The 23,693-nt window shown below is 51.6% G+C and overlaps 11 protein-coding genes across 11 annotated transcripts; 7 read left to right on the top strand and 4 right to left on the bottom strand.

Annotated features, from left to right (window-relative positions):
- Positions 1 to 610: 610 nt before the first annotated feature.
- ASPSYDRAFT_140363 (uncharacterized protein) lies at positions 611 to 2,151 on the top strand (the record flags this gene model as incomplete). The annotated part of the gene is made up of 5 exons (XM_040841042.1): positions 611 to 790; positions 845 to 974; positions 1,053 to 1,176; positions 1,290 to 1,726; positions 1,823 to 2,151. 5 exons carry the CDS (start codon positions 611 to 613, stop codon positions 2,149 to 2,151), a joined length of 1,200 nt encoding a protein of 399 aa, XP_040708491.1.
- Positions 2,152 to 2,622: 471 nt separating this feature from the next.
- Positions 2,623 to 3,393, bottom strand: ASPSYDRAFT_140125 (class I SAM-dependent DNA methyltransferase; the record flags this gene model as incomplete). The annotated part of the gene is made up of 1 exon (XM_040841017.1): positions 2,623 to 3,393. The coding sequence occupies one exon, from the start codon at positions 3,391 to 3,393 to the stop codon at positions 2,623 to 2,625; it is 771 nt and encodes a 256-aa protein (XP_040708490.1).
- Positions 3,394 to 3,597: 204 nt separating this feature from the next.
- ASPSYDRAFT_84682 (methyltransferase family protein) lies at positions 3,598 to 4,305 on the top strand (the record flags this gene model as incomplete). Its single annotated transcript, XM_040851388.1, has 1 exon — positions 3,598 to 4,305. The coding sequence occupies one exon, from the start codon at positions 3,598 to 3,600 to the stop codon at positions 4,303 to 4,305; it is 708 nt and encodes a 235-aa protein (XP_040708489.1).
- A 128-nt stretch (positions 4,306 to 4,433) lies between these two features.
- Positions 4,434 to 5,614, top strand: ASPSYDRAFT_341385 (uncharacterized protein). The gene is made up of 2 exons (XM_040845192.1): positions 4,434 to 4,823; positions 4,924 to 5,614. The coding sequence occupies exons 1-2, from the start codon at positions 4,544 to 4,546 to the stop codon at positions 5,316 to 5,318; spliced, it is 675 nt and encodes a 224-aa protein (XP_040708488.1). The 5' UTR covers positions 4,434 to 4,543; the 3' UTR covers positions 5,319 to 5,614.
- A 1,033-nt stretch (positions 5,615 to 6,647) lies between these two features.
- On the top strand, positions 6,648 to 7,841 carry ASPSYDRAFT_39432 (uncharacterized protein). Its single transcript, XM_040845895.1, has 2 exons — positions 6,648 to 7,236; positions 7,325 to 7,841. The coding sequence occupies exons 1-2, from the start codon at positions 6,846 to 6,848 to the stop codon at positions 7,411 to 7,413; spliced, it is 480 nt and encodes a 159-aa protein (XP_040708487.1). The 5' UTR covers positions 6,648 to 6,845; the 3' UTR covers positions 7,414 to 7,841.
- A 178-nt stretch (positions 7,842 to 8,019) lies between these two features.
- Positions 8,020 to 8,573, bottom strand: ASPSYDRAFT_39431 (uncharacterized protein). Its single transcript, XM_040845894.1, has 2 exons — positions 8,503 to 8,573; positions 8,020 to 8,435 (listed from the first exon to the last, which is right to left on the bottom strand). The coding sequence occupies exons 1-2, from the start codon at positions 8,547 to 8,549 to the stop codon at positions 8,183 to 8,185; spliced, it is 300 nt and encodes a 99-aa protein (XP_040708486.1). The 5' UTR covers positions 8,550 to 8,573; the 3' UTR covers positions 8,020 to 8,182.
- A 751-nt stretch (positions 8,574 to 9,324) lies between these two features.
- On the bottom strand, positions 9,325 to 11,108 carry ASPSYDRAFT_84678 (cytochrome P450; the record flags this gene model as incomplete). The annotated part of the gene is made up of 3 exons (XM_040851387.1): positions 9,325 to 9,946; positions 10,012 to 10,847; positions 10,926 to 11,108. The coding sequence occupies 3 exons, from the start codon at positions 11,106 to 11,108 to the stop codon at positions 9,325 to 9,327; spliced, it is 1,641 nt and encodes a 546-aa protein (XP_040708485.1).
- An 859-nt stretch (positions 11,109 to 11,967) lies between these two features.
- ASPSYDRAFT_54137 (terpene cyclase/mutase family protein) lies at positions 11,968 to 14,257 on the bottom strand (the record flags this gene model as incomplete). Its single annotated transcript, XM_040848799.1, has 3 exons — positions 11,968 to 12,258; positions 12,314 to 14,023; positions 14,075 to 14,257. The coding sequence occupies 3 exons, from the start codon at positions 14,255 to 14,257 to the stop codon at positions 11,968 to 11,970; spliced, it is 2,184 nt and encodes a 727-aa protein (XP_040708484.1).
- A 1,759-nt stretch (positions 14,258 to 16,016) lies between these two features.
- ASPSYDRAFT_26664 (uncharacterized protein) lies at positions 16,017 to 18,368 on the top strand (the record flags this gene model as incomplete). Its single annotated transcript, XM_040844303.1, has 1 exon — positions 16,017 to 18,368. One exon carries the CDS (start codon positions 16,017 to 16,019, stop codon positions 18,366 to 18,368), a length of 2,352 nt encoding a protein of 783 aa, XP_040708483.1.
- A 294-nt stretch (positions 18,369 to 18,662) lies between these two features.
- On the top strand, positions 18,663 to 22,104 carry ASPSYDRAFT_75233 (uncharacterized protein). The gene is made up of 10 exons (XM_040850792.1): positions 18,663 to 18,812; positions 18,897 to 19,015; positions 19,088 to 19,262; positions 19,315 to 19,818; positions 19,869 to 20,061; positions 20,112 to 20,202; positions 20,813 to 20,910; positions 20,962 to 21,197; positions 21,271 to 21,620; positions 21,708 to 22,104. The coding sequence occupies exons 1-10, from the start codon at positions 18,706 to 18,708 to the stop codon at positions 21,953 to 21,955; spliced, it is 2,121 nt and encodes a 706-aa protein (XP_040708482.1). The 5' UTR covers positions 18,663 to 18,705; the 3' UTR covers positions 21,956 to 22,104.
- Positions 22,105 to 22,473: 369 nt separating this feature from the next.
- ASPSYDRAFT_39425 (uncharacterized protein) lies at positions 22,474 to 23,677 on the top strand. The gene is made up of 2 exons (XM_040845893.1): positions 22,474 to 22,736; positions 22,792 to 23,677. The coding sequence occupies exon 2, from the start codon at positions 22,829 to 22,831 to the stop codon at positions 23,219 to 23,221; it is 393 nt and encodes a 130-aa protein (XP_040708481.1). The 5' UTR covers positions 22,474 to 22,736; positions 22,792 to 22,828; the 3' UTR covers positions 23,222 to 23,677.
- Positions 23,678 to 23,693: the final 16 nt, after the last annotated feature.

The following is a 23,693-nucleotide window of genomic DNA, read 5'->3' as shown; positions in this document are numbered from 1 at the left end:
ATACTATATTATTCTCTTCTTGCAAATGACATCAAATGGTAGGACTATTTCTACTTCCTGCTTCGTCTTCCAAATAATATGAGCACACCCCAGTATCTAGTCTTATGCAGTGAACCGGAACCGGAGCTTTGTAGACAAGCCTTCGAAGCTACAAAATATACTAGGCAATACCTCTATTTAGCTTGGGAGGAGGACTTACGTCCGTCGACCTGCCAACAAGGGAGTTGATACAGTCGATATTTTGATTTGATTAAGATGTACACCTAGGTAACAACCGTCAATTCTACCCTGTAGCCCAGCTGTGGCTTGCAGTCTATTTCTAATTTTCGATCCTGTGATGAAATCCCAGTAACTCGAACCCACTTCCAAGCGATGATTGTGGCGTCTGCACTGACATGCGCTGAAATGCGCGGCGCCCCTTTACATTAACGAATCAGTGAACTTTGCACCAGCCTCGATCGGACACGCCGTCTTTCAGCATTCGTTATAAGTAGAGGGTTTTGGCTGCATTGCATCTGTACTACCCTTGCATCTTCGCTTTCCTTCATTTTCTGGAACATCCTGTTTTGCTGCTTGCATGTCCAAAACGCAAACCCTTCTCCGACCCCCAATGTCCTTTGTCGAACAACTCAACCTGCTCTCCCTGGTGGAAGATATCCGCCAGGCAGCAGTCAAAGACAGCAGTAGCAGTCGATCGTCACAGTCACATTTCAATCTTCTGCGCCTCATCGACCAATTGAGGCTTGCTGTCGAGACACCAACTGAGACTCTTCTCCGACTGATCTACCAAGTTCGCCTCTCTCCTTGATGTTTGAATTGAGATCCAAATCTAACCACCCCGAAGCCACCACAGAATGCTGCCCTACGTACATTAATCGACCTCGGAGTCTTTGATCTCCTGGTGAGCCACAGTCCGCGCGGACTCTCCGCATCGGAGTTGTCGGCGTACACAAGCGCTGAGCCAGATCTGATCAGTACGCATATATCCTACGGCATCATTGTCCTACCCTCCCATGCAGGCGCAGAGTCTAACCCATGATTTCATCCCGCAGCCCGCCTCATGCGCGTCGTCACAGCCCTCGGGCTATGCGAGAACCCAGAACCGGAGATCTACTGCGCAAACCAGCGGACGGCGATCCTAACGCAGCCAATTAGTAGAGACGGGATACGATGCATGTACGTCCAGTTACACCATTGCTTGCCACCACCTAAGCAGATCTGGTTTCACCGCCGGATAACTAGTTAGTTAGTTAACTAAATACCGCACTGATAAGCTGACACATGCATAGATACGACCTGACGATGCCCACGCTCGCGAGATTACCGGAGTACTTCCGCGTGCACAACTATGGCATCCCGAAAGAATACGCCGGCTCCCCGATGCGCTGGGCCACAGGCCAGAGCCAGTTCGAGTGGCTTGCCCAGCGTCGTCACCAGCAGGTCCTCTTTAACTCGTACATGAGTAGTCGGCGGCAGGGCAAGCCGAGTTGGTTTGATGTGTATCCTGTGGAGCGGCTGACCGCCGCTGCTTCTTTGGACCAGGAAGATGTCTTCGTGGTTGATGTCGGAGGCAACCAGGGTCATGACCTGGTTCGATTCCGTGAGAGGCACCCGGATATTCCTGGCAAGCTTGTTTTGCAGGATTTACCTGCCGTTGTAGCGGGTCTTGAATGCGAGGGGGTCGAGGCGATGGGATATAGCTTTTTGGATCCGCAGCCGGTAAAGGGTAAGTCTGACACACACTTTACCTCTATCTATACAGAGTTTCTGTCAAGTTCCATCACAGTTCAAAAATTTCTCACAAGAATACTAATTCGACTAGGAGCCCGAACATACTACTTCCGGGCCATCTTCCACGACTGGCCGGACGAGGTCTGCCTCAAGATCCTCCGCAACACGATCTCTGCCATGGACCCGGCCAAATCCCGGATCCTGATAGTGGACTTTGTTCTTCCTGATACGGAGACGCCACTGATGCAAGCATCGCTTGATATCCAGATGATGAGTATCGGGGCTGGCGTTGAGCGGTCTAAGCGGCAGTGGACAGAGTTGCTGTGCGCCGCTGGCCTTGAAATTTGGGGGTTCTGGAGCGCAGGTCCTGGGACGGAGTCGGTTATTGAGGCTGGGATTGGAAAGCTAGATCAGATGTGACTTTGGTCTGATCCTTTGATTTGATCCTAGCGCTAGGGTTGGAGGTGTGAGTTGGGCGGCTGGTTTGTGGCGGCTGATATGTCATTTTTTGAGATTTTTGAGTGTTGAGAATGATGCGATCCTTGCTTTAGCGATAACTGTTGGGGTTTGGTACGGTTGATGGCTGGAATAAGAATATGACAGGGTATAAATATTACAAAGTCTTCCCGTCAAGTGGTCTAGTTGACGCCGCACTACCGTAGGGTAGCGTGGCAAGTCCGACTACGATATGTCAAATGCACGGATCTGCGGCCGTTTCGACAAGCATGAACCCTATTTCTGCACGGAAATCATAAATGGGACTGTCAGATTGTTGTTTCCATAGCTGGTTGGGTTCGTTTCACCGCAAATCCAGGCATTACTCTTCGTTACCACTGTTGGAGACTGTGCTATGGCCCTCTATTTTGCAAAACAGCTGTTCTAACGGCCAGACTATGGCCTGGCACCCTCGCATACCAAGAATGGGAACCCTAGGGTATCTCCAGGTTTCTGCCCTTCCCAGAGCTCAACCGACTTCGCCAACGTCCATCCCACCGACACCTTGACATCCTGGAACCCAACTTCTTTCATGAGATCCTCCATCCACCGCGCTGGGATTCCATGCCTCTCGACCCCGTCCAACTTGTTCGGCGGATGAAACTTGATTGCCTCCGGCCCAAAGTCTTCAAAGTCCGTTAATGCAACTCGACCCCCGGGAACTAAGCACCCGAACAGTGTTCCCAAGAATGCCCGGAGATCGGGAACATGGTGCATGACAAGGTGCGAGAGGATGAGATCGAACTTGCGCCGTCGGCCCGTTGGGTCGTTACCATCGAGAGCAGGAAGGGCGGGATCCTCAGGGTCTTCGAGGAGACGACAAACTGGGACAACGTTGTGCGAATTGTTCCGCGGCCCATCCGCGGCAATCTCCTGACATGTGGGAGTGTTTATCTTCGCCTCTAAGGTCTGGATCATCCCATGCGCTGGATCGACTGCTACGATCTCACGGACTAGCGGTGCGACGCGAAGAGTGAGGAGCCCTGTGCCGCAGCCTACTTCAAGGACATCGAGACGAGCTCCTGTGGTAGATTGTTTGCGCTCGGCAAGAGTCTGGATGATGGGTTTGATGCTGTCGAATGCGAGGCGGGTCGCCTCCTGGACCGACGGATTCTTGTCCCAGTTGGCAGCTTCATCGTTGAAGCGTTGGTTCCCAGCGGATGCCATCGTCAATCACTGATCGTTGTACCGTATCCGCGTATCAATTGCGTAGAAATCGTGCAAGGAAGTGGCATCTGTTGATCCGTTCGGTAGTCGGGAATTTATCGTGGCGAGCGGGGTTATAAAGTGAAGCCCGGGGAACTACCGACCACCATCGCGACAGCTCCATCTCTCCCCCGGATTTTGCATGCAGACGCAGTCCTGCTCGCGATGCCGTCCGCTAGCTCCTCAACCCTGTCGCTGGCCTTCCTGGTCGCCGGCTATCTAAACGCCCGCTGCACGACAGCGCCGAACCAAGCCAGCGTCCCCCATGGCACGGACCGCGTCCGCTTCTTGACGACAATCCCATCAATACTCTCCACGCACATCTCCAACCTCGTCGTCCTCTATCATGCCCTCGTGACGCTCTTCTGGACCTCTTCTCCTTCTGACCACGAGATCATCGACCGATTGTGTCCTTACCCAGACCACCTCAACGCCCAGCGCGTCACCTGGAACCCTCGCACGGTCGGATATCTCTCGCTCCTCGCAGTCGGCGCCTTCGTCCGACTCAGCGCGTACGGCGGGCTTGGGCGCAACTTCACGTTCCAGCTCGCGAAGCCCGACAGGCTGATTACGTCGGGGGTGTACAGGTATCTGCAGCACCCGAGCTACACGGGGATTGTCCTGGTGCTGCCGAGTTTTGCAGGGCTGGTTGTCAACCGGCTGGATACGCCAATCGCGTGTCTCATCCCGGGGCCATTGCTGGCACTATTGAGGGACTGGGAGATTGTGTTGGGAGCGATAGCAGGCGCGATATTGGTTGTCAGTCTGACAGTGCGGATTCGCGATGAGGAGAGGATGTTGAGGGAGAAGTTTGGCCCAGAATGGGAGGAGTGGCATGCGAAGACCGCGAGAATCGTTCCAGGATTGTTTTAATAATTCATGGCAGTGATTACCGTTTAATTGACAGTAATATCGATAGCTAGATAGAGCATAATTGATGCACATTAACCGTCGGAGTTAATCCGGTGACGGCATCACCAACTCCCAACCTCCTCCTTCTTCCTCTTCTTCTCCCACTCCTTCTCCTTTTCCTCTCTCCATCTCCATCCGCATACCGTTCATTCCCCCTTACCTCAAAACCCCGCCCTCCACAAACGCAACATCGCCAAAAATGGGGCTTATCGGTCGCACCCTCAAGCTCTCCACCTACACGGGCCTGGCCTCGGTCGGAGCTTTCTTCGCCTACACGCGCAACGACCGCTTCGAGCCCATGACCACAACCGACCCTATCTTCAACCACCCCTTCTACCACAAATTTAACCCGTCTAAGAACCCCACCACGCACGATTTCTGCGTCCGCCGCGTGCCGCTGTCCGAGATCAACCCGTCGCTGTTGGAGAAGAAGGGCAAGCTCGTCGAGGCGTTTTGCGCCGGTGTTTGGAGCGGCTGGGGTACGTCATCATTGATTGAGCTCTTGTCCGTTTTCTGGGGACATCGGTTCAAATTATGACCACAGGATTGAAGATGCTAATGAATCAATTGCCTCAACAGGATACGCATTCCAACGGGCCTACCTCTCCCGCAAGTACGAAGCTGCCGATACCGCATCGCACCTGTGGTCCAACGAGCAACTCTCAAACTCGACCTACGATGTTGGAACCTTAATCACCGACCACTTCGAAGTAATCGAGAAGACATCCGACCGCATCGTCGTTCGCTGCGGTGATTCGCCCCGTCGTCAGGACGTGCGAGGCTCAGACGGCCTTTTTGAGATCTCCGCCGTTGTCAAGCCCGAGGAGGGAGTCGCGGAGTTCGGTCTAAAGAGCTGCTTCTACCAGGGATTGGGCAAGGCTGAGGGGTCGCCGATGCCCTCGCATATTACTTGGTTGCATCAGCAGTATACGAAGCTATTGGGGGAGACGGCCCTGTACAAGGTTCGGAGGTAGATGGTGGTGGTGAGCGGCGGGCCCTGTATATAAGCGTTACGAATATGATAGCAGGTAATAGGCAATCGATGCCGCATCGAACCTTACGTTACAATGTTTTTTTTCTGTCTCGTCTATTACCCAACCCAATCTTCTGCGAAGCGGTCTTCTTGTTGCGCATATTGGCGCATCTGCAACGGCTATACTACTGACAAACTGTACGTTATCGGAGTCGAAGCACTAATGATTCAGCTAATTCCACAGTCCGGAACATGGTTTCCGGTGAACTATTCTTAACGCAACAACTTTTTTCCTTTTTCAATTCCCGTCTCAATTAGGAGCCGCAAGGGTTCCCGTTCCGCTACTTCAGTACCCACATATTGTTGTCAAGGCACGGCGAGTTGAGGACGGAGAATTACGCATCTTACTAAGGGTACGCTGGACGCCAAGATGAAGCCTGCAGGAGTGCAGGTCCGCGAGCGACAAAGAGGCCGGCTCGATATCTTCATTCTTTGATACACAAGCGTGACGCGCTGGCCGCTGTGATACCTTCAGCTCGGCTCGAAAAGGCAACTCCCCCACCAGACGGACGGGAATGGACGGGGCCGATTCCAGGCAATCACAGCGCCGCCTTTGCATTTTACACAATATGTCCTCCATTCTCATCCATTTCTCATTTCATGGATGTCAACACCTTGTCATGTCGTCTTCTCGTGTCCGGGCCCGACGCGGACTGCTCCCAAGCATCCACCGAGTTATCCAAAACTGGGAGGCCTGAGCTGGGAGAGGCCCGTCCAAAGCCTTTGGAACGAGCACCTGCGATTGTCCTCTTTATCTCGACCCGAATGCCCTTGCCATACTCCCCACGTTCGCGAGGTTCGGATATATCGTGTTCTTCAGATGACCTATAATGGAATGGAGGCACTCTCAAATAGCTACGGCTGGGACGAGTGTACTCCGTAAAGCGGGCGACACACACTTCTCAGCATCCCAAAAAGCAGAAGTTCTTTTGCTGAGATCAAGACTACCTTCGACCTCCCCTTGCGCGCTGGCGAAAGGACGCTGTGAAGTGTTTGGGGTGCGAGATTGCCATCGACAAGAAAATACGAGGACACCACGAATGGCGTCCCTTGCAGTCTCATTCTCAGGCATCCAAAGGGTCTCAAGCCCTTTTTTTAAACGAGGTCGATCCGTCGACCGTCGTCGAAGGGCCGTCAAATTGGCATCAGCCCCAGTAGACCCTGATCCACCTCGTATTTGACTGGCTCACAATCTCCAACAACAAAGCATCGCCCTTGGCATTCCCTTTTATAGATACAAGGTGCGAGCCTATAGATCGGCGCGCGCTCGTATCATCTGAAGCGAAGAAGATTGGAAAATATTCAAATAGATACATTGGTGGAAAGTGGAAATAGCCCTATATAAACCAACCGTGAGCCGCAACCCCATCAAGTCCTTTACCCAGTTTTATATTCATTTCTCTCACACACTCTCTCTCTTTGTCAATATCCCAGCCTCGATAATCCCTGAATTGTCTCATCTCTCATCATGCGTTTCCTCGCTGTTACTCTTCTCGGCCTTGCCTCTGTCAGCGTTGCTGAAGTTAGCAGCTGGTCGGAAGTTCTGGGCGACGTGCCCCAGTGCATGAAGACATGCCTCAATGACTTCTACGAGAACATCGGTCTCGAAGACGAGTGCGGAAGCCCCGAAGAGGCCTCCGTGGACTGCCTCTGCGGTGTGAAGGATAAATTTTCCACGATCCAGGACGAATCCAGCAAGCTGCAGTCTTGCTTCACCGACGGCTGCGACACGAAGGAACTGGCCAGCGCTGCCAGCAAGCTCAGTGACTACAACGAGCGATTCCGTGACTTGCAGAACCAGTGCACGTCCAGTTCCAGTTCCAGTGACGGTGAGAGTGATAGTGGCAGCGGCAGTGGCGGTAAGTTCCTATCCTTTCCATCGATCTCATTCTCCTGTCCATCAAGCACCTAGAGGACTGTTGGCTAAACATCCCTTCAACTGTGCAGGCGATACCGGTGCTTCCAACTCCCTGGTCCCCAGCTTCGATACAATGCTAGCTTCTGGGGCTGTCCTCCTGGCCGCTTCGGTTCTATAAGTTGGTTCATCCTTCTGGTGTTGGGCATGTGAGTGATTAATCACTGGGATTCGGCCGACTCTGGGATGCATGGCTGTTCCTGGATACACAGGTCAGCATGAAGATGTTTGGAGTGAACTTGGACGGGCATTGAGCAACAATTGTATCTACTTCTCTAATTCTATTTTTAATATCCTTTTTCACAGCGATCACAGAATTAATGGCTTAAGAGTAAGTGTCTGACAAAACAGCATTTACGGTACTTGTATTCACCTGATTGCCAGGTAGCCATAGCTTGACCAGCGGTGAGAATATCAAGTTGCGAGAAGAGTGCTCATTGATATGGTATTTCCCGATGTGACAGCAAGTGATCTACGGCCTACTATACTCCTCTGGGTATACAATAGTCGCGATATTGAGGCTGAGTTGACATACTTTGATATGACCAGGCGCAACATCTTCTATTATAAGCCAAAGCAACTATCAATACTCCAAGCCTGCTGTAAGCTTTTCGCAAAGCGATTCCTTACAGCATGCCATCATTTGCACCCTGGTATAGCAATCGGGGCCAAGGCAACCATTTGCGGGGCTTACTTGACAACCTAGGGTTAGAAGGCTGGAGATCTCGCGATGATTTCATTGGGACTACCACTGTCCCGGTTTTAAGATATCGCCTGGGTAAATTATTATCTTGGCTAAATCGCAAGGCAACTCTTCTGATAATACTATTCATGCCGGTTCGATTATTTCCATTCGTGCTTCCTCATTCCAAGATGCACCAGCAACACTGTCAAAAGTCCTCACGATTTGACGCCTTTCTCGGCGACCGTGCAACATGGCCCTTCCCAGTTGGTGAATCCCCCATCATGACGTTTACATCTTCCTGTGAAACGACCTTGGACCGTCCAATCTTCGTCTCTCCCCCGACACGCTCAACATCCTCCTGTTCCACAACCCCGTGTCGTGGAGACTGATATCGAAACAGCGCGTAACCGCCCGCGATAACGCCAAAGATGCTCAGGAAGGCTGTATTTCGGGAAGAGCTATCCGGCATCAAAACCAAAAGTTAGCTTGAGAAGATTACAAGACGATTCCATGAGCTGATCTCACCGCGCAGTGCTCGAGCGTGTTCCGAGGTTCAAACTACCTGGTGGCATTTTAACTGATATTCCCGAGTGTGGGGTGTTGAAGATAATTCGGTATTTTAGCTATGATATATATCTTGTTTTTGGTCTCGCCACGATGACGCCAGGATGAGATACACCATAGGGCCTGGGCCGGTCCAGCTGATATGCAGATAAAGCTACTGCGGGAGCATCTTATCTGATCCGACGGCTCAGAGTTTTAATTATTGTGGGGAGGTAGCGATGTATGATAGTTTATTTGTTTACTTCGAATTAGGATTAGAATATACAAAGTAATAAGCTCGGCAAATCAGGGACCCGTTTTCTCATTATTACTGTTATTACCATCAATACAGCATCACTCGATCAATCACACGGAAAGCAAGATCAAAGCTCGTTTGGTAAACACGGACTGGCGATGCTCTCGGCCGCACCTTCCTCTTCATCTCCATCAGCAGAGGCTCAATTGTGGGAAAGAGCAACCCACATAGAGCCAGTCGCATCTTCCATTTTTCTTGTGTGGTGGTCGTGCCTTCCCAAATAGACTCTATGGCTGACTAGAAGACCCCGTAGCAAGGAAAGTACATGGATGGAGCCTGCTGCTCCTTCCTATCCTGGCAGGTCTAGTCCACCTTGCGCCTTCCTATAAATATCCGGCCCTATTTCTATTACGGAAGGAACGATGGACTTCATCTGCACATCAACTCAGGAAGGAATATCCGGATATCATCACGTTGAATATGGGTAACTATTGGCTTTCTTGGTTTATAAGCGTAGAATTTATAGCTATTGGTCCAAGATATATCATTCAACTGTCTTCCACCCTTTCAATCTTCAAATACAACCCATCTTTTGGCCTAACAGAGACAATGCCAACAGGAACAACCTTCTCAAGCGGCCTCGCGAGCTGAAACCTGAACCTTGATACAAAAACCGCAACTAGCGCCCTCATCTCTGCTTTCGCAAAGTTCTGCCCGATACAGCTCCTAGGTCCATGCGAGAATGTCAGGTTGGCGTAGTTGCTGACCATTCCGCCGTCGTTGTTCGCTTTGCCTGTTTCAGGGTTGATCCAACGCTCCGGCTTGAATTCGCCGGCGTCAGGGCCCCAGAGCTCTGGGCTGCGGTTTATGGCGTAGGGGCAGATCAGGACTTGTGTACCCTGTGGGATTGGGTGGTTTAGTATTGTTGTTGGAGCGGTGCAGACTCGCCGGATGAGGGGGACGGGGGGGTTGAAGCGGAGAACTTCGTTGCAGACTGCGTTGAGGTAGGGGAGGTTTTCGAGTATGTTTGCGAGGGTATCGGAGGCTGGGTCTTGAGTGAGTAGTAGTGGTATGATCTCTCGCAATTCAGCTCGCAGTCGTTCTTGAGCAGCCTGGTTCTGAGCTAGGAGATGGCATGCCCAGGTAAATGCCGATGCCGACGTTTCATGCCTATACCGTCTGTCAGTAACCCTAAGCCGTAAACAAGAATAAACAATAATGGGAAGGGGACATACCCAGCAGCAATGATTGTAAGCAACTGCTCAACCAGCCCTTCAGCCTCCCACCCACCGAACCTCATCATCCTCGATATCAAATCCTTGCCCTCCCCACCCTGCCGCCTAAACTCATCCATCTTGTCCGTCACCAACCCCCGACAAGCGTCCCTCAACGTCGCACTCGTAACGTAAATCCGCTCATTCACCCTCCATGGTAACCACTGCACAAGCGTCCTCGGCAGGACACGATTCAATGCCATAAAGACATCCTTTTCAGGCGCCCAGGTGAAGATCTCCTGATACGTCTGGAACAGATCACTCTCGACCCCGTCACCGCTAAGACACCCAAAGTCTCGTCCCAGCGCTGCAAGACCAATGATATCCATCGTCGTCCTATTCGCCCACTGGTTGAGTTCCTCTTCCTCGACTCCACAGTTCCCACCATGTATATTTGCATGGGAGGGAGGAAGCAGTGCCTCCTCAAGACAATTAACCAACTCAACCCCCTTTGCCCAAAATAACCCATAAAACGACCTAATATTCCTCAAGGCATAGATAGGCGTCATAGCCTTGCGCTGGAATCGATGCTCCTCGCCCTCTGAGATCGTCAGCCCATTTCCCAAGAACCGCTGGATGACGGAGCGTTCGCTGGGATGTTTTGTGTAGGCATATGTATTGTGAACCAGGACCTCGGCGATTGCTTTGGGTGATGTCACCAGCAGTCTGTCTTGGTTTAGGATGCTGCGGTAGGTTATTAGTCCTTGGTTTGGCGTTGAGAGTATCCATTTGAGGTATGTGGAGCCGAGGGGTTTGGTGTAGGGGCTTGTATGTTGGCCCAGGAGAGGGATTTCGCCCTGGATGTTTTCATTAGCATTGTCCTTGCTTGGCTTGCTTGACTTGCGTGGGATGGGGGATAGAGAGGTAGTACGTACCTTGGGTCTGGGGAGGTGGCGGAATGGGCTGTAGAAGTAGGGGTATATTATGGTCAAGTAGGTGAGTAAGAAGAGGAAATTGAGGACGAAGAAGGCGGCTGCGAGCAGTGCAAGGGAGACTCGCGGGTCGGCCGTGTCCTTGTCATGTTGGAGCCAGGATAGAAGGTCTGTTGTGATAGTCATCGTGGGTGTCCATGCCCATGTCCGGGTATTCCGCGGCGCAGTGGTAGATAGTTCTGATGATGTAGGGCCTTTTTTGGGACTAATTAGCGAATAGAGAGATCCTGGGGGATATCGTCCAGATCATGGTAGATATTCAGATATAGGGTTCACCAGTAGTGGTAAACATGGCGAAAGCCTCTTTCAGGATGCAAACAGTGAATTGTCGACCCCGGCAATTTAACATTGATGTAGGTGGTGAAGTTCCTGCCTTCACCGGGATCGTGAATGTCGACAAACCAGAGCAACCCTCGGCGAAGCATGGACACGACATACGCAGTCGGAGATCCCTCAGTCGGTCCCATGATACAGCTCAAACACAAGTGGCAAGCGTTATAGAGCCCATATACAGCAGTAAGCATGATGGACGATGAATCCATACTCGACTCAGGGTTGCCTCAACCAATCAGGATCCGCTGATTTATTTGACTGGGGTGGTGTGAGATCGGAACGTCGTCTTCCTTTCTCCTCCATGTCGGCGTCGCTGACACTCCATCCATGCGGTGGATCAGTCGTATTGAGCCCGTACCGGTCGATCTGCCCCCCAACGAGGGCGAAGGCTGCGTCATTCTGGGATGGAGAAGGGTGTCAGCGGCGGCGACTCAGTGGTGAAGCCCTACTTGGACAGCTGGGGCGCTAGTGGATTTAGCGTGCGAGCAATAAGCGCCTCGGTCCGAATGCGATGAACGGGTGTCATTTCAACTGAGTCATTATTAAATGTGAAATTATTGGGTTGGATGTTCCTGTCTGAATGTACCGGAGTGGTTTGAATTGTCTGGTCCATCCATGGCCTGGGGACATCGCTCCGTGCTATACATGACCCCTACTGCACAAGCTCCTTAGAATACTTCCGTGAAAACATGCCCATCGCCAGCGTCGTAAAAATAAACTTGTAGTTCGGATACGTAATCGCACAGCTCTTGTTAAAGATGCCCTCAATCGCCTCGGGTAACCACTCGCCGTTGGGCTGCTGGCGGTCCATAATCAGCTGCACGCCCTTCTTGATCGGGTCCACGAACGGATAGTCCGCCTTCATAAGCCCGATGAGAGCGAACGAGGTCTGGACTATCTGCGAGCCCGTGGGATGCTCAATGTACTGTACTTTCTCGCAGCTCTGTTCGTTGTTAGTGTTAGTAGAGAGTCCCTTTAGGTTTGAACGTGGGCCTTACCTCGAAGCTCTCAGACCACCCGCCGTCGCTGCGCTGCTTGGAAATGAGGAACTCGCATGCCCGTTGGACATCGGCGCTGTTATGGTAGGTTTCTCCTACCGATGCGAGGCTTTCGAGTGCAAACATTGTGCCGTATGTGAAGCAGACCCCCCAGCTGCCGTACCAGCTCCCGTCAGGGCGTTGGGCGGCCTTGATATACTTCAAAGCACCCTCGATAAATGACTGGATCTCAGCGGGTCGGTAGTCCGGCCAGTAGCTGGTGAACAGAGAGATGGCAGTCACCACGGCCGTCGTGCACTCGGGATAGTCGTACTCGATCATGATGCGTCCGAACACCTCAGCTGCGTTGAACATCTCCAGGTGCTCGCTCCCTCTGGTGGGCTCATATGATGAGCAGCCGCCAGATGGGTTCTGGTAGGTGAGAAGGGTATCGATTGCGTCAAAGATCCTTTGGTCGTCCAGTAGCTGCGGGTACCCTGGTGTCTTTTGCAAAAGGATAACCGACTTCAGTGCCTCCGAGATACAGTCACTAACAGGGTATCCCTGCTCCTTGTTACTGAACGTCCAGCCTCCTTTCCGTTGTGATCGATAGCAGACATCAGCGTCTTCGCAGTTCTCCCGGATCTGCTGGTTATCGAGGAACTCCAATGCTCTGGTGAGCATGGGCTTCCAGCGCGGGTCTTCAGCCAGACCAGCTGCATGCGCTGCCTGGATGGCAAATGCCGTATCCCAGCACATCACCCCGTTCGTTCCGTTGGCCAGCATACCCTCACTATTCACCCACAAGAAGTCCTCCAGTCTCTCGCGGTGCCGTCGAACAGAGTACGCATCTGGGCCGTCCCGAATATAGCAAACAATCATATTCATCGGCCCATTGACGCACGCCAGATCCGAGTAATCCGAATTCGCATCCTCCATATCAACAAGCCTCCCTACCCAGTCCTCTGCTCTACCCACGAGCGCGCGCGGTCTCAGATAAGGACACCAGACATCAGCCAGCACCCAGTTCACGGTATTAAGCAGCCACGACTTTGGATGGTAGTTATCCACATCGGCAATCGAGTTCCGGTGCGACGCCCACTCGATACTCTCCCACGGCTGCACAAACAACTCCCTCCTCAACTCCCTCACCACACCCGTCTCGGGCGCCGTCCACTTCCTCGACCAAATCCAGGACATGGGCAGGAATACCTGGCGCATATGCACCCACCACCGCCAAGGCGCAAGGGGCACCCAATCCGGCAGCAGCCACGTCTCGGGCGGCACAGGGTTGACAATATCCCAATGGCAAACGCCGAGGATCGCAAGCCAGAACTTCCCCCAGTGCGGTGCGTTCACGGCCCCGCCGTACGCGTGCAGCACGCCGCGCGCTTTCACCATGATGGGATGCTCCGCGTCAACGCCGATTAGCCGCAGTGCTGTGTAGTTGAGGGCCGTGCCGAAGACGGTACTATCGCCTTCGACGTGCAGCCCCCAGCCGCCTTGGGGGTGGGCGCGGGCGAAGACATAGTTACGGATTTCGGTGCGGTAGGCTGGTTGAATAGGTGTGTTTGTTACGGTCCAGGCGATGATGATTCCTGGGAGGAGGAACATGGGTCCGCCGTATTCGCAGCCCCAGTTTCCGGGCTCGAGCTGCAGTTTTTCGAAGAAGGAGAAGCCGTTCTTGACGGCGTCCAGCGGCGTCTGTGGTTTTGGGAGAGTGGGTTGGTTCTGGCAGGGATCAGCCATGTCATTGTCATGTCAAGTTGTGGTGTGGTGTACCAGAGGAAGCCCTAAGTAGTACTTATCCGCCAGGGTCTGCGGCCAGCGACGAGCGGCCTCGTCGTCCTCGAGGTAGTGCCATGTATGCCGGCCATTCTCGTTCTTGAGTCTCCAGCGGGTCCGGTCGAGGTTCTCAAGAAAAGGAGAAGGGGGAACGGATCTGGTTACAGTGACAGTGGTCATCCTGACCAGCTTGCAGTGGGCTTTGTTGAATTCGACGCATGGCTGCTGCTGGGAGCAAGAACTATAAAGGTCGGGGGTAGAATGATAACTACGTTGTAGAGATGAGCACAGCTGCGCCCGCTAATCCGCGCTAAATTTGACCTTCAGTGGCCTCCACTCCTGCTGTCCCAGGCTCCATGCCTCGAGCTATCCCCACAGTTTCATCATGAGCGGGATCAGGTTGTGAATAATTGGGTTGTGGTTCGTGGAGTGATATAGCTGGTGCTCCAGGCCCTGTGTGGCCAAAGATCGGGCATGTTAGTGGCTTCTCCGGTGCGCCGAGATTCACAATATTAGATCTGCATGCATAAGACAGGGGAACCAAGGTACCATTGAAAAATAAACTGGCATTTATAAAGAAAAAATATTCTTGCCCTAGCACATCGAGAATCAAACCTTTGTGGTGTAACCATATCGAATTTTGCAGCCTAGCTCCCTATTTTGATGTACTACGAGCCATCACTTGTATTATAATTCATTTCTTACGCCGACTAACAAGCATGCAGTCTCATTATTGTGGCAAGCTCTCTATTTAATCAACTTGGGAAGAAGTGCATGGATTCTCATTGAACATCGCTATGGAAGGCCTATTTATACCCCTACATGGCCACGCTAGCAATAAGCGAGCTTTTTCTGTGTCACGCAATAGTGAAGACTTCTTTGATGGTGCAAACGATGAATTGCCGACCTTGGTAATATGACATTGGTGTGCGTGGTGAAGTTCCCGCCTCTATCTGGATCGTCAATGTCGACATTTATTGGCTGATAGTTGCTCCTGCCTATTCTGCGCAGCAGTCGTGCCTCCCTTTACATTGATGTTCACACAGGGAAGGCGCGATGGCAAATAGAACAGAATAGGAAGGAACAGACCAGGCCTATACGTACTAGTGCCTGAGTAAACTTCGTTGACCGTTCATCCCTGAGTTTGAGACGGACTGCAGGGCAGAGCATGTACCCAATGACTAAAGATTTCCGTACCCTCTCTAACTATACTATGTGCTTGGACAGACATTCCACCCATATACATATCATCATGTAACGCATACTGTGGCCGCCCTCCTAGAAAGCCTGGTTAAGAAGACCTCATACTTTGATTTCTAAGCTATTGTATTTCGCAGGCGGATTCGATATAATGATGCGATACCACATGCCCTAGACGAACAGTCCAACCTTAACGGGGCATAAACGACTATCTGAATAAGAGATGTTCCTTTCCAATTACTGATCGTGGTTCTGGAATTATATGCATAGACCTCCCATCTTGCTCATCACAGTTATGTTGATATATACAAGGTTTGGGAAAGTAAAGCTATACTCCATCTGCACAACAGGCCCCAATACGCTATAGTTATCGTTGGCGCTGGTCAGGGGTTAGACTTGGAAGGCATCGCTTGCGGGTTTAATGCATCTTTAACCTAGTGTATTTTGTGTTCAAGTGCAGCATCTGTAGCACTGTCGCATGTTGATATATTTTGATGTTGCAACAAGTAAAACCGTTGATAGAGACGCTGCGGAATCCGTGTTAGCATTTACCCTGATTTGGCCCCGTCAGATGGTTTCAAATAAATAATTGTCCGTCAGAGGAGCTGAAAGCTGAAGAGCTGGGCAGCTGAAATCCCTAGCGCTTGTCGTGCGCCCCCACCTTTCTTCCCTCAGCTTTATCTTCACCATCACCACCACCGTCTCTTCCATCTTCCCACGACCGTCCATCACACACATAATGGACCATATAGAAACACCCCCAGACTCTCCCTATCCTTCTCTGCAGATCCCATGTCTCAGCACGGAGTCCTATGACGACCCGGACTTCCTAACGTATCCAGAGCGTGCAGGCTGGGACATCGACCGGTTACTAGCAGGAGACTTTTTCCAACATGAGGATGCCGAATCCTTCCTACAGAACTGGCTCTTCTTCGGAGTCCTGTGGGAAGCATTCGGTCCTATTGGCAGGGGTGCAAAGCATCACTACATTCAGCCGCAGGAGGGCTACCCGAATGGCACCATCACCGTCGCCTCGCTCGATGAACAAATCCTCCAACTCACATCTTTTATCAGTACCACTTTTCAGAGTGACAGAGCTGCTGCGCAGACCGTAGGCCATCGCGTCGAAGCATGTCTCAGGACTGTATCCCGGCTCTGTCGGCTTGCGACGTGTGAAGGGGACCCTCGCCCGGGATTTAAGGTGTGGCCGCTGTCGCCCGAGATAGACCTCTCGATTAGGGCATTGAGCCAGCGGTTAGCCTGGAGCTTTTCAACAGGCGCGATGAACCTCGTCTTTAGCTCTTCTACAGGAGGTTTGGAGTTTCCTTGCGCCTGGCTTCCGCTCAGGCGCATGCAGGAGGCTGGGTGGTGTACCAGCGAAGTCGCCATGGTCGAAGAGACGTTCACCTCTGCTTCAGCGTACTATACATCGGAGCTAAAGCCGCCACCGTCTGCAGAGGAGAAGGATCATTCCGAATGTACGAGGAGTTTGTGTATGGCGCGGCAACTTAACGAGGAAACATACCGTACAGCACACTGTCCTACACCCCACACAACCACAGAATGTGACTGTCAGCACTCCGGTCCCCGAATTGAAGATGTGACGGCCATTCTTGAGTCCGGGGATATTCCATTGCTATCCATAACGCCGACCAAGAAGGAACCATATATCAAAGTCGAGGTGGAGCGATACACCGAAGGCAAGCGATACATCGCCTTTTCACATGTCTGGTCTGATGGACTGGGGAATCCCTCCGCGAACACTCTGCCCCAATGCCAGCTGCAGCGCATCCACGGTCTTTTAGACGATCTGGTCTCCGGGATGCGCTCAATCGACCTCGTTAATAGATTAGCCTTCAAAGAGCTATGGAAGAAAAAGTTCCACGGACCGTCGCTTTTATTCTGGATGGACACCATGTGTATCCCCGTAGCTGAAGAATATCGTGAACTGCGTTCAAAGGCCATCAAGTCAATGAAGGCCGTCTACGAACGGGCATTCCGCGTCTTGGTTCTTGATGCTGACATTCAGTCGTTTCCCTCCAGTGACTATACGCAGTCATTCATGCGAATCCGGCTATCCGCGTGGATGCGACGCCTCTGGACCCTCAACGAAGGCGTTCTCGCAAATAAACTGTGTATTAAATTTGCAGACGGGTTTCTAGACGTTCAAGAACGGGCAGAGACGGAGCAAAAGGAGAGCTATGGGTCTGAACTAACCAGTATTAAAAGGTCTTTCGGAACTCCCAGGCGCGATGCAGACAATTTCCATTGGAAATTCCGCCTCCTCAGACTCAACGTCATATCGGAGCCTGATCCACGCATGGTAAAACGCACGGCAACTAGTATCACGAGTCCTGAAGCCAAACGGTGTTTCGCCATCATGGAAGCCTTCAGTGCTGCCTTGTACCGCTCAACAAGTAAAGAGCGGGATGAGATGCTTTGTTTCGCAAGTTTAATCGGGTGGGACACGTCCTTGCTAAAGGGGCTTCCATTCGAAGACCATATGCATGCATTGTTATCAACTGAGTCCCATCTTCCACAGGGTATGTTGTTTCTCGCTGGGCCGAGGATGAGGCAGCGCGGTTGGCGATGGGCCATCAATCGGTTTGGGAACTGCGGCGCGAATAGACTGAATGTTAAGTCCGACGATATGACTCCTGGTATTGTTACTCAGGGCGGATTTGTCGTTGATTACAATGCACTGGTTTTACCGGCGGATTATACAAGGGAGCAGCTTCAACGCGCAACCGTGTCTGCCGAGCTGGGGAATGGGATCGTGGGCACATTCGAAATCATACGGCATGATGAAGGCATAAGTAGCGCTACAGCGGAGTCGGGGTTTGAATCCGATGACTCTGATTATGGCCAGCTGTATGTGTTGTTCTGGGATGCCATTGGGACCATCGCCCCTAGGACTCCGATGCCGGCTGTAATCGTTTCGGGGCCTTCTAATGAGGACCTTGTGAAGGGAGAGGTGGTGTACCGGTTTGAGTACCTTGCGTATCTGGAGGTACTTGAAAAGAGTGTTGGGGAATTAGAGAAGGACGATGGGTTGGTTCAACTGGTGAGAAAGAAGTGGACTATTGAATAATCGTTTAGATTTTGGTTGTGAGCACAATATTCCAAATATACTATGTCGGCACAGCAACACTTAAGCCAAATTCTCATTGAGTAGCTATAGCCGTTTCGCAAAGCGAGCATTCTAGTTCACATACACTTTCCAGTATAAACATCTGGAACCATTTGCATATTCCGCTGTAAATGTACAGCAGTCTATGTAGACGCGAGCACGCCATTGGCCAAAGCGGGACAGATCACGTGGAGATACGATATCGGAGTGAGTCACATGGGAGGGGCCCAAAAAACATTCCCGCCCGCTTCTTCTCACACGAGTATCCCAGACACAACCAATTGAGTCAATTGCGATCATGAAGAGAGAGGACATCACATACCTGGGTGCTGGCCCTGCCGCCCTACCTACAAACGTCCTCGCGACCGCTGCTGAGGCTCTCCAGAACTATGAGGGGACCGGATTGTAAGCTCTGCCCCTCACTCAGCTACCTACCTACTTAGTTTGTGAGGTCGAGTTCACCTGCTGACATGAGTTTGTTCTTCATAGGGGCGTGGCTGAGCACAGCCATCGCAGCGAATTGGCGTCCGGTATCTTGAATACTATGAAAGCGGATCTGGCGAAATTCCTTGACATCCCGGACGAGTTTGAGATTTTGATCATGCAGGGTGCGCAACACCGATTTTGGAAATTTATGCAGGGATTTCACTTACGTATACTAATGTGATGGGTTACACTAGGTGGTGGCTCCGGCCAATTCGATGCGACGGTATACAACCTCACCGCGATCTGGGTTGAGAGGCAGAGACAGAAGATCCTGAAGGAGAAGGGCGACATTTCAGAGGAGGATGTCATTGCAGAGCTGCGCAAGAAGGTCGAGACGGAGTTACGGTTGGATTACTTGGTTACTGGATCGTACGTATTCTCGTCAATTGCGGCGAGATTCTCTGTACTAATGTGGCTATAGATGGTCGCTCAAGGCCAGCCAGGAGGCAGTGCGCCTCCTTGGGCCCGAATACGTGAACGTCGCCAGCGACGCGCGGACAGCGAACGACGGCAAGTTCGGCAAGATTGCGGACGAGTCGACATGGAAGCTGAGCCCCAAGGCGGCGATGGTGTATCTCTGCGAGAACGAGACGGTCGACGGTGTCGAGTATCCCGCTTTCCCCAAGGTCCTTGAGTCGAAGGGTTCGGAGGACGACCCGATTGTCATTGGAGACTTTTCGTCTACCATTCTCTCAAGGCGCATCCCCTTTGAAAACTTCTCTATCGTCTACTTCGGAGCCCAGAAGAACCTGGGTATGGCCGGTATCACTGGCGTTATCATTCGCAAGAGCCTACTCCCACCTGTTTCTCCTCCGTGCTCACCGGCTATCCTGCGGAAGCTTGGGTTGCCTGTTGCCCCAACTATCCTTGATTACTCTGTTTGTCAGAAGAACAACAGTCTTTACAACACTCTCAGCATCTTCGAGTAAGTTTAAGACATCGCTTACCTTAGCTGACCAACTAACACATCTTCAGCGTATATGTTGCCGGTCAGGTCATCAAGAAGCTCCTGAATGACTTCCCCGACAAGGTCGACGGACAGCAGGCTGTTGCTGAGCGGAAGGCACGCAAGGTCTACGAGACTCTGGAGGCTTACCCTGATGTCTACCGCATTGTTCCAGACAAGGCCGTGCGCTCGCGCATGAACATCTGCTTCCGGGTTATCAAGGTACGGTTGCCCGTTTCCATATTCGTCAACCATTCACTAACCACCTGTAGAACGGAAACGTCGACGAAGCCGAAAAGACCTTCCTCAAGGGCGGCACTGAGCGCGGCATCACCGGCATGAAGGGCCACAGAAGCGTTGGAGGTATCCGCGTTTCAAACTACAATGCCATTCCTGAATCTGGAATCGACAAGCTTGTTGTTTACCTAAAAGAATTCGCTACCTCATAGACCACAAACACCAGAACAGCCCAGGCCGGAGTGTTCAACGCAGGACGGGTATATTTACGATCTAAAAGCAACGCATGGAGGCTCAACCTTCCACTTAATATTCTCTGATCATACTTTTGCTATGTTATAGCGCAGTTATTATTCATTTGGATAGTTTGCATATCGTCTCGGTCCAACCTACTGCCGGTATTTCTCTCCTATAGTAGTTTATGGATAGACCTTTGGAAGCTTCCATTTGAACCGCAGACCCGTTTTGCAGCTTGCTTATCACCCCCACTTTAAATAATGCTTAGTTCGTGCGCTGCTTATGCGCTTAAATTTGCTTATTGCTGTGAACTATTTGTTGCCTCTGATTTGCCCGAGCTCGATTAGTTACCTATGGCGGGGTAATACAAAATCTCCCGCGCTCTTCAGTGTGCAGTCCTTGATACTCCCCATAAGTAGCCCAAAACCGGCGCGAGTCATCGTGTAACCGTGAACCACCTAATCTGTATCACTTCCTGTAACCACCAGAAAAATGCCAGTTGTTGCTGTCGCCGGCGGCACGGGCGGCGTCGGCAAGACTATCGTCGACGTCCTCACACAAGAAGCCAAGCACCAGGTCGTTGTGCTGACACGCAAGGTATCTTTTACTCCCTTCAATGCTTTGTATGTCCCTTAACTATTGCTGCAGACACGCGAAAGCGATGCAGTCCTCAACCGCGTAAAACAAATTGAAGTTGATTACTCGGACGTCGCATCGCTCACTCAGATACTTGAAGCGCACAAAGTCCACACTGTCATTTCGGCGCTATCGCTCTTCGAAGATGAGCATAGCGTGTCGCAGCTAAATCTCATTAGAGCGGCCGAGGATGCGCCTTCCACGAGGAGGTTCATCCCGAGTGAATACTCGTTTATTCAGACGGAGGAGTACGTTTCTCTCTATCTCTCTCTCTCTCTCTCTCTCCCTTTTCTATTCTTGAGTCCTAATTGATCGATCTAGCCTCGTCCCCATCGACCCAAGCATAAAGTACTTCCTGGACGCGGCAAACCAGCTCAAAGGTTCAAAAACACTGCAGTTCACGCGCGTTGTCCCGGGCTTCTTCATGGACTATTGGGGTATGCCGCACGTGCGCACTAATATCAAGCCGATGACCTTCGGAGTCGACATGCAGAGCTGCGAGGCTGTTATCCCCGGCGACGGCAACGATGTGATTTGCATGACCTATACATATGACATGGCGGTGTTTATGGCGCGGTTGTTGGAGGTTGAGCACTGGGAGGAGTTTAGTGTTGTTGTTGGGGATGAGGTTACATTTAATCAGTTGGTTGAGGCTGGGGAGAGGATTAGGGGTAAGTTTTTTTTTTTTTTTTTTTTTTTTTTTTTCCCTTTTCTGATTCGTCATATTTTGTAAGGTTTTGCAATGCTAATTTAATCAGGGAGAAAATTCAAGGTGGTGTATGACAGTGTTGAAAAGGTCAAGGAGGGCGACGTTAATGTTCCGCCTCAGCCGGAGGGTCATGGATATAGCCAGCAGGAACTGGTGGAGACAACGGCATTTGTGGACATTCTTATTATTGAGAAAGTGTTTAACTTCCCGGCTGCGATTCGGTCTAGTCAATTTTCCGATCTTAAGTTGGTTAAGATTGAAGAATTCTTGAGGAACGCCTGGGAGGGGAGGGCGTGAATTTTATTGGATAGGGGCATTGTATACAAGCAATTTAATAATGCGGTCAATAATCGACGCCTGAACGGAGAATAATGTGTCCAACTCATGAAGTTGGCATTACATCAAGTTGTTGTAACCGCTCGTGAAACAACTAGAATAATACGAGCAGCTATACCTTCCACCGCATCCTGACGCAACTGAAGCTGCGCAACACCAATTCTAATCGACATGATTGCTGGGTCTGACGCCGGCAATCCGGGCTAAACCGGTATCGTGAGATCGCACAGACCTCGAGAATTTCACTCTCCAACGCGGGTTGAGCTGAGCCGTTTTGGCGATTTGGGCTGCTTAGCCGACCTATGGAACGCCCGCTGTCTGACATGGCCCAGCCCTGTCTGGCGGTCCGCTTTGTCGGGCTGCCCCAATGGCAGGACATGGAGAAGACAAGCAAAACGCCGTGAGAGGCAGCCGCCAGTCAAGGTTTGCTTGACGTCGCCCTGTCTGTGCGTTCCTGCAGTTCCAACGGAAATACGCTGGTCAGGCTGATCCCTTTTTAATAAGTCTGGCCCGCTGCGGTGTGCTGGCATTCCTGGATTCTCCCTTTTCTCATTTAATCCCTCATCTCTCTCCCCGATCGTCCTTGAGTTCTCCCTTTCGCTTCCCTATGTAACGCAGTGGCTGCCCCGTTGTTGCTTGTTTGGTGTGGGGAGAACTCTCCAGCTTCGCATCCACCACCCTGCCTCGCCGCTTTGTTGTTGAAACCGGTCAGGGAATGACTGACAGCGCTACTGTCTGAACTGTGAGTGTTCATAGTTCGGAGTCTAAAACTGTCATCGCTGATCCCTTGCGTCCAGTCCAGTCCAGTCCGCAGAAACCATGCGCCCACACACAATGGCGACCACCACGCCGGACAAACAGCCCCCAAGATACGGCCTCACTCCCGAGTCCTCGATATCCGAACCCAACATCATCTCCTGGGTATCGAAATGGCTTTGGTCGTGCCGTGCTACTGCAACTACAGCTACAGACACTAGCGCGAAGACCGGTCCAACTGCCAATGTGGAGCACGAGATCCGATCTAGCACCTGCACGTCCGAGCACCACGCCGTTGAGAACGCTTTTCCCTGTCGCGCGTGCCAGGCCTGGGGCGTCGAATGTGACCGACAAAAGCCGCGCTGCTCGCACTGTCTCGATCAGCAGATCTTGTGCTTCTACGTTGAGCCGCTGCGGGTGACGATGAAGCGATCGAAAATGGAACGGGCCCAACAAAAGGCTGTTGCCTAAGTCCCCGGAGGGCCCGAGCTGTCTACGTCATTCGACAGTGACAGATTTTCTGATCAAACAGCGATCGAGCTATGGACTTCACGATTGGATGAGAGCATGGAGGGTTCTCTTTAGGCTTTGTGACGAAGTGATGATTTTTTTTTTGGCGAGGGTTTTTTTCTGATACGCGTTAAAGCGCTCTTGGCCGGACTTTCTACGGGTTTTTACTATTCTTTTAATCAATATTTTTTATTATTTCCCACCGAAATCTAGCGTTCCATATTATCGGTGGGTTTGAACCACGGTTTCTTCCGGATCGCCCGGGCCTCACGGTTATACATCGGCCTATATTCCCATGCAGTTGATGGCTCGTCTTGTTATCGAGGTAGGTCTGGACTCCTGGAAGATATCAGGCCACTCGCCATCTAGCCTACTTCGGAATACGTCGTAGGCGTGTATTAATAGAAAAATAATCGCACTGATACCCAAATAC

The sequence above is a fragment of the Aspergillus sydowii genome, assembly GCF_001890705.1.
Source record: "Aspergillus sydowii CBS 593.65 unplaced genomic scaffold ASPSYscaffold_1, whole genome shotgun sequence".
Lineage (NCBI taxonomy): Eukaryota > Fungi > Ascomycota > Eurotiomycetes > Eurotiales > Aspergillaceae > Aspergillus > Aspergillus sydowii.
Note: the sequence above shows the minus strand (reverse complement) of the source record. Positions and strands in the feature narration are given on the sequence as shown.